The following is an 8625-nucleotide window of genomic DNA, read 5'->3' on the forward strand; positions in this document are numbered from 1 at the left end:
ATTGTTCTGTGCTACCGTTTGTGCTTCATCAGTGCTTCTCAACCTGGTCCTTGGGGATCCCGGACGACCCACGTTTTTGCTCCCCCCCCCAGCTCTCTCCCAGCTCCATGCCAGACTGTTTTAGGAAAAATGCGGATTGTCTGGGGGTCCCTGAAAAGTGGGTTCAGTAAACGTTGCTCTAGACCACTGCTTTAGTGTAGAGTCCTGTGCTTTGAGTAATCTGTGACTTTAAAGAACCAGTTTAATGAAGTACTGCATTAAAGTGATATAATTATTGTGCTTCGTTTAAGAAGTACATGGCTGTGCTTTGTCTTTCATTTTATTGACACTGCTGTAAGCAAATGTGTTACAAGGGAGAGTCAGGATAGTGATAACTTTTAATGTTTCTGAAAGGACATGAGCCACTGTGGCAGAGAGAGTTCCTTGTTTAATCTTGTCCTGTGTCCTGGGTTCCTCCTTAAGTCCAGTTTAGAGGCTGCTGCCTTGTGTTGCATCTGAGGCTTATGAGGAAGCGGTGTGGGGCTGACTGGTGGGACAGCCAGTTGACGGAGCGGTCTAGATAAACGGACTCCAAACAGTAGGGAGTGGAGCACTGTTTCACATCCTGTTGCGCCTGGAGGAATGCGGGCATTTTCCTTGTTTACGAAGTTGCCTAAGAGTCAATCTCTTCCAAACGGAATTTTTGTGCCCTAACTTCAGCGGAACAGAACAAACTAATTAATCGTACCTCTATCTCTTCAAAAGCACCTAAAGATACTGGATACCTGTTGTACAATCTCCCACAATCTCTCACAATTCACTTGCTGTGTAGTATTAATGGTATTGAAAACAAAATGGCATGCCATAATAATAATTGACACTTTATTGATCCCCTGTAGGGAAATTATCTTTACGCCTCCCTCAACTTGCTCTTTGTGGAGTAAGTTGACCGCGAAGGGCTGCCACCCGTAGCGGCGCCCAGGGAGCTGGGGGTTAAGGGTCTTGCTCAAGGACCCGCAGACGTGCTGAGGCTGGGTTCGAACCTGTGACCTTCTGATTACAAGGACACAGGCTTAGCCTACTGAGCAACACGCTGCCCCCATTGCATCCTGATTTTAAGGGATCAACTCTGGGCAGATGCCAACACACCACAAGGGTACACAATTACAGGGCCAACTTGCCAATTAACCTACAGGACACGCTTTCGGACTGAGGCAGGAAACCCACGCAAACCCCACACAGAAAGGACCTACGCCTGACTCGTGCATAAAACCCAGGACCTTCTTGCTGTGAGGCAGCAGCACTAACCACTGCGCCACGACAACGTCAGCGTCAAATTCCCATATCTGGGTCATGAATTGCAGGTCATTGTAATGTATTTAACATGGGGCTGTCATACTGTGCAAACCGGTGCCTGGTCTTTGTCTGGTGACTGCTCATTACCTCAGGTCTCTGTGACCGCAAGGCGTGATGCCCAGGGAGTTCTGTGTTTGAGGAAGGTGCGCCGAGCTGTACGATGGCGTCACTTAAGAGTAGGGCTGCCTTTACCCCTAACACCTGGGCATCGATCTTTTACGACGGGGACAGGGAGACTGATTACTCTGCCGCAACCTGCATCTGAGGTCACGGTGATATGAATGTTTCCGTAAAGGACGATCACTTCACGCCTCATAAACTGGGTCATTAAGAAGAGAAGAAAATCAACCACGATTCACCAATTGACACAATTATTTATAAATACAAATAAATTAATCATTTATCCAGAGCAAATTTCACTGCTACAGTGAGCAGTGAGGGAGTAATAACCTACAGTACACGTGCAAAAGAAAGTTTCCAGTTAGTTTTATTCCAAAATACAAGGGTTCACAGCTGACATGAGCACACGCATTTGGCAGGGGGGAGGCATGAGAAGGACCCCCTCCAAAAAAGTGAAGCGAAGAGATTACCCCCTTCCCCCATATTAAACATGGCCACTGCAAGTGTTCGCCAGTTACTGCAGCTATACCAATTGACTAACTGGTCATTTAAGTAGGAGAACTCACATACCTTCCGCTTTAGTACACATATACAGCAGGTACTTCAGTACATTAATTAATGTCATAAGATTATAACACCCTAATACTCATATGAGCAAGCAGCATACTCATAGGAGTGATATATTTAAGGACATCAAGGAGCTATAATTTCCAGTGTAGCATTCAGTGTTAAACACAAAGGAGATTCAAAAGGAAATGAAATGTATATTCAGTATTGCTATAGAATTCTAGGTGAAATGCAGCTGTAACACAAAAACGTCACTACATTAAAATATAACCCTACAGTCAAGACCTGTGCATGTATGCTGGAGTGTGTACTGGCAGCGTAAAATCAGGGAAATGAGTAAAATAGACATCCACGACACAGGACATCTTAACGTCAGTAATGCACTTAAACAGCATCATGGAGATCACAATGATTAAAAATACAGAAGTGAATTTGGATAATTAACTATGACGGAAAAACTTGGAAACAAATGAGGAGCATTACAATTGCTTCAGTCAATACAATACAAAACGCAGAGAAATGTCCACTTTCTCCATATGATTTGACCTATCAACTGCAAAGGAGATTTTTTTTCCCACAAATAATACCCAAAGGTCCCTGAATGGCAGAGTTGTTTTTAAAATCGTAAAAAGTCTATTCAGAGGAAGGCACTTGGATTTGCTCGAGGGTCTCTCTCATTTCGATACCTGTGCGTCAGCCACACGCCCAAAATCTGAAACAGAAAGCAGGCCTGCATTTTCACTTCATTCTTAGCACAGACAGCAGGTCTGCATTTTCACTTCGTTCTTAGCACAGACAGTAGGCCTGCATTTTCACTTCGTATTTAACACAGACAGCAGGCCTGCATTTTCACTTCGTTCTTAGCACAGACAGCAGGCCTGCATTTTCACTTCGTTCTTAGCAGACAGCAGGCCTGCATTTTCACTTCGTTCTTAGCACAGACAGCAAGGCTGCATTTTCACTTCATTCTTAGCAGACAGCAGGCCTGCATTTTCACTTCGTTCTTAGCACAGACAGCAGGCCTGCATTTTCACTTCATTCTTAGCACAGACAGCAGATCCAAGCACAGGCAAATAGGCAGTTGGCCATGCAGTATATATTATATACATGGCCGGGTTTGGCTATAGGGGGGTGCTTGAGACCCTTGCACTTCCAAGGTTTTTTCCTATACGTAACTTGTTTGTGTTTTGTCCTAATTTATGTTTCCAATCAGCATAATACACATTTGCATTTTGACAGCAACATCGGCTGGACTTCCTATCACTATTAAACTGAATAGATTTTCATTCAGATTTCATTGAATAGATTCATGATTAACATGTGGCTCATTAAAATCCATCCACCCATGTTCTGTAGCCGCTTGTCTAATTCAGGATCACGGGGGGGGGGCAGCCTGGAGCCTATCCCAGAAGCCACAAGCGCAAAGCAGGGAACAGCCCAGGATGAGGTGCCAATCCATCACACGCACACCCACGGGCAATCTGGTAACTCCAATTCACCTCAGCATGTTTTCTGACCATGGGGATTTAACCAGAGTATCTAGAGGAAACCCTGCAATGTCATGGGGAGAACATGCAACCCGCTAACCCTAACTCTACACACAGTCATGGCAAAGACTCAAACCCGGGTCCCAGAGTGCTAATGACTGCGCTGCTACATTAAATTCAAATTTGCTAAATCATTCAATTAAGTGATAAAAGAGGATAAATATTAAAGATACATTAAGTCTCCTGTGGATTACCAGTTATCCATGTTGATGCTTATATGGCGACAACTGTATTACTTGTTGGGTCCCTCTTACTGGTAGCAAGATATGAGCTGGTGAAGCAGGGAGTGACACCCACCTCAGTGAAGCTGAAGAAGAGGCCAACTCCTCCGACGAAGCGCAGCACCTCTTCGGCATGCTCTTCGATCTTGGCCTTGCACGGGCTGCATTGGAAGTCGTGGGAACAGGCCTGCGGAGAGGGATCACGCAGCAGGCAGATAAGCATGAGCCTGAAATCGTACGTCAATGCGGAAGAGGCTGTTCGGCCAAGTGGGGCTGCAAGCGAACATTTCCCAAGCTGATGCTCCAGCGTAATTTACGGACTAAAAATGCAAGCCGGCATGCAAATGGCATCTCGTCTCCACACCGTGCTATGCGCGTTGCAGAGAGGTGCGGATATCTCTTACCGCGTCACAAGTCCCGTCGTAGTCGACCGACGAGAAGCCACAGCAGTCGAGAGTTTTCTCCACATCTCTCTGCATGCTTTCAGAGTTGTTCCAGCCCACCTCCAGCAGCTGCTCCTACAACGCAGGGAGAGGTTCTTCCACACATTAATAACGCACTAGTTAAGTTAACAAATAATGTGAAATACGGAATAAATCATCCTGAAGAGCCCGTACGTAAGGAAGCTCCTTGTCACAGATGTACCATTTTACCGAGATAGGCTGGTCAAATACACTGCAGATGTACCTGTTGGTCTTTATTGATTGCTAGGCAGGCACAAGACACCGACATCTGCACCACAAACACCAGGAAAAGGACGATCATATACTGGGTCCGGAGTCAAGGAAGCTCCACAGGCAGCATAATGAAAAACACACAATACAGTCAGCATTGCTGTGCTGCCCCAAGTAAACATGTTATTGAGATCTGAAGCTATTCTAATTGCTTCAGATTGAACCGAATTGAACTGGAGTTACGAAATCGCCTGTAGGTGTGAACGGTGTAATGTAATTGCTTAGTGTACTCAAAGGTACAATAACAGTTCTTATTTTGGGATCAGAAGCTGCATTAAGGTCAACTCCATCTAGCACTAGCTACCCCACAAGGGCAAAAGAAGTTCCCTCTCATGCATGTAATGAAGGTTTGTCCACAACTAGGGAACATGTCAACTCTGCCCCCAGTCCACAAACGTACAAGGAGAATTACAAGTACAATATAAAGAGAAATAAGTTCTTTTCCTTTAACGAGAAAGTGAAATGTTAGACTGGACAATCTCAGGAAAACATTACTGAAAGTTCCATTCTTGATGGTCAGAAATTAACCTCAAACATACATTTATATTAATAAAGACTAGAAAATATTTTTTAAGCACTGATATGATTCAGATAGACACGAAAGGCCTTTAGTGATGTCTGAATAAGTAAATAAATGATATTTTTCCAGGTAAGAATTAATTGTCTCATTACATTAATGCAGAGTAGAATTTCTGATTTTTCTAACAGATAATTAACTGAGAAGAGACCACCACTGCGCCAATCTTTATAAATTATAGTACAGAATAACTTCTCTGAGTATCTTTTGCTGTTATGCATCTGAGTGGCAATGACGTCTTTGTGGCTAAAGTCTTCAGCTCCAGCGCAAAGGATACGAAGAAGAGCAGGACCTGATGGTGCTTTACAGCCCCGATGAGCCCGACCAGCGCCACGACGAAGAGGAAGGAGCCCACTCCGATCATGCCGCCCACCACTTGGAAGCTGGAGACCAGGCCGAACCACTTTCCCCAGGCAGCGACCCCGATCACGAGGACGCTCACCATCTGAGGACAGACGCAGCATTGGACCCGTAATTCACCTTGCAAAATCGCTGCGTGGCGACTTGACGAGGAAATGAACTACTGCGTTTAAAAATGTGTGACAAGAATGGCGGCAAGGGTTAGGTAAAAAAACACAAGGGGGGGGGGGGGGGGGATGGGGGCATTATGTGGATGGAAAAAGGAAAGGAGAGAGGGAACAGAATGAGAGGAAATGCAGAAATAGGAGACCGTGGACAGACTAAAGCAGTACCTTTAAGCAGAGATGAAGTTTTTGCACTTTAAGGGGTAATTTAATTATACATGCAAAAGTAAATATTGCATTAATTCAGCAACAACTTACAGAAACTACATTGAGTTTCTGCGTTAGGAAAAAAAAATTTATATACTTTAATGACCTGCTTAAGAATACTACTGAAGTTTAATCTGAAAGAGCATATCTGTCAATTACCGTTGTATAAAATATTATACAACATATAATGTAATGTATACACAAGAAATCCAGCCAAGGGCCCGAGAACCCATTATAGGTGCAGATTGATAATAAATGTAGTATGATATTTAGTTTATTAGATATACTGACTCTGAACAGTGGGTTTACAGGCCCATGGCTGGACCTGGCCTGAAGTGGGAAGGGTGCAAATCATCATTATCGTTTTTTTTTTTTCCTTTAAGTACCCATGATTCGGACTTGCTTCAAGGAAATACACCTATCGTAGTATCGCTGACACGAGCAATGAGTCAACGTGCAAACATCGTCTACTCATGTTCAGCTTCAAGGAAACTAAAATTATAATATTTATTTATAAATATTTTCATAAAACAGTAAATATTGATGTCACTTAAACAAAACTGAACAAAAGTCAGTATCTAGAAAAAGACATATCTCCTTTGTAAGAAAAGCTGCATTTTGTAAATTTTTCATATTTAATCAGTCAGGTGCGAGAGATTTAAAAAGGTGAAATCGCAAAAACAAGGCTTTAAAGCACAATTTACTCCACGTATTCCTGTAAGCAAAAGAACAACTTTCACGATAGAGAAATATGTACCGAATTCCATTATTTATCACTCCATATGGTAATTTACACAGCATACTTACCACGTAAAGAATGTTGAGAGCGGAGAGCGCATTTTTAGCACAAGTAAAACCTCCACACACCATTGCGTAAATATGGAAATATTTTCAAATTATTAGAAATCAACAGCAAACTTCAGAAAAAAAGACGCTCCAATTCGCCACCGGATAACTGGTTTAGGAACAGCTATAGGAAACGGGAAGAGCGCTTAACACCAGCAGGGAAGTTGAGAGGCACCGCTGATTGGTCCGCTAAATCTGCACCTCCTCGGTATTCAAGGACTAGTATTTACATTTTATTTTTTTTGAGCAGACGCTTTGAGCCACATGACGTACATATTTGATAAACAGGGTCCGACGGTCTCTAGAACAATTGGGGTTAAGGGTGTCGCTCAGGGACCCAACCCTAAAAATCACATTTCTACCGCTGGGATTTGAACCAGATACCTTCCGAATCCGGGGACAGAATCCTAACCCACAGCGCCCCACATTGTCCCCATACGAACGTACTGGCATTTTTCAACCATTTATAACTGTAGACATGTGACATGTAAAACAGAACTTGCGGACATTTTGGTTTGTTGTGGTTTTTAGGAATGACATCTAATTTCAATCAAACCAATATCGATTAAACATCACATGGAAAATAGCAAATCGCATTATTAATGATCATCACAATGATCAACGGCAAGGCATAATAAAGTATGTCTTAAATTAATGGCAAGCCATATGGATTTTTTTAGCGGGAGGGTGACCTCTAGTGGCAATTTTTTTTTTTTTTTTTACAAAATTCTAAGAAATTTCTAGACTTATTTAGGATTTTGGATTTGAAAATGGGAGGATAGTGGCGCAGTCGGTAAACTAGTTGACTCGCAGCTCCGTGCCTATAGAGTCGTTCATGACATTTTAACATGCAGTTATAAAGTAATAATATTTAGTCAGCAGGGTGGCCCATGCAGTAACATTATAGCCTCATACCTTCAGGGTTCAGAGTTTGTATATCCATTCTGTCTTTGAACAGGTTTCCTCTCAAAGTCTAAAAGCACGCAGAAGGGTGAATTTATTTTTGTAATTTCCCTTTATGTGTGACTGTACGCCCTGATTGCCCAGGGTAATCTCAGCTTTGTGCCCTGGGGTTACAAGAGAAGCTCCCAGGCTCAGCACCACCACAACAAGAATAGCACTGAGGAAACGCTATGAAAGATTGATGGGTGACATTAACCATTATTTCATAATTGAATTAAAGTAGGGGTGGTATGGTGGTGCAGTGGTTAGCACTGTTGCCTCACACCTCTGGGACCCAGGTTCGAGTCTCCGCCTGGGTCACATGTGTGTGGAGTTTGCATGTTCTCCCCATGTCGTCATGGGGTTTCCTCCAGGTTCTCTGGTTTCCCCCCACAGTCCAAAAACATGCTGAGGCTAATTGGAATTGCTAAATTGCCCGTAGGTGTGCATGTGAGAGTGAATGGTGTGTGAGTGTGCCCTGCGATGGGCTGGCCCCCCATCCTGGGTTGTTCCCTGCCTCGTGCCCATTGCTTCCGGGATCGGCTCCGAACCCAGTAGGATAAGCGGTTTGGAAAATGGATGGATGGATGAATTTAAGTATATAAATGTCATGTGCAATACACCACAACAAGCAGATGACAAATTTTACTTCAGAAAGCCGGTTTGCAGTTTGCAATCATCTATATTGTCCAACGCCCGGGTCCAGGTCCAGGCAGATTCCCATGCATGGGTCTGATTCAGGCTGCATCATATGTTCATATCACACGTTACATGTTCATGGAATGCAGAACTGCCAGTGGGAACTTTGCACTTGAATTCATTCATTATTATAATATTTTTAATATTCTATTTTTTTGTTCTGTCCTCAGAACATTTTTGTGTAAGTAAAACTCCAATTAGCAAAATCGGTGCTTCATGCAGCCTCCGCTTTACTGCTGTAGCGACTTCCTGGGCCACTTATAAGGCTTTGGTGAGGAGTCGGATTACGACATAATTCACTGGCGC

At 43.4% G+C, this 8625-nt stretch overlaps 1 protein-coding gene across 1 annotated transcript; it reads right to left on the minus strand.

Moving 5' to 3' along the window:
* Nucleotides 1-1805: 1805 nt before the first annotated feature.
* tspan13a (tetraspanin 13a) lies at nucleotides 1806-6810 on the minus strand. Its single transcript, XM_049027024.1, has 6 exons — nucleotides 6640-6810; nucleotides 5379-5546; nucleotides 4478-4558; nucleotides 4195-4308; nucleotides 3867-3977; nucleotides 1806-2734 (listed from the first exon to the last, which is right to left on the minus strand). Exons 1-6 carry the CDS (start codon nucleotides 6700-6702, stop codon nucleotides 2660-2662), a joined length of 612 nt encoding a protein of 203 aa, XP_048882981.1. The 5' UTR covers nucleotides 6703-6810; the 3' UTR covers nucleotides 1806-2659.
* Nucleotides 6811-8625: the final 1815 nt, after the last annotated feature.

The sequence above is a fragment of the Brienomyrus brachyistius genome, chromosome 9, assembly GCF_023856365.1.
Source record: "Brienomyrus brachyistius isolate T26 chromosome 9, BBRACH_0.4, whole genome shotgun sequence".
NCBI lineage: Eukaryota > Metazoa > Chordata > Actinopteri > Osteoglossiformes > Mormyridae > Brienomyrus > Brienomyrus brachyistius.

Coding starts and splice junctions, on each gene's coding strand:
- tspan13a (XM_049027024.1), bottom strand. CDS start 6,702: ATGGTGTGTGGAGGTTTTACTTGTGCTAAAAATGCGCTCTCCGCTCTC. Junction 4,309..4,477: donor CAATCAATAAAGACCAACAG/GTACATCTGCAG, acceptor CCTGCGTTGTAG/GAGCAGCTGCTGGAGGTGGG. Junction 2,735..3,866: donor TCTTCTTCAGCTTCACTGAG/GTGGGTGTCACT, acceptor TTTCTGTTTCAG/ATTTTGGGCGTGTGGCTGAC.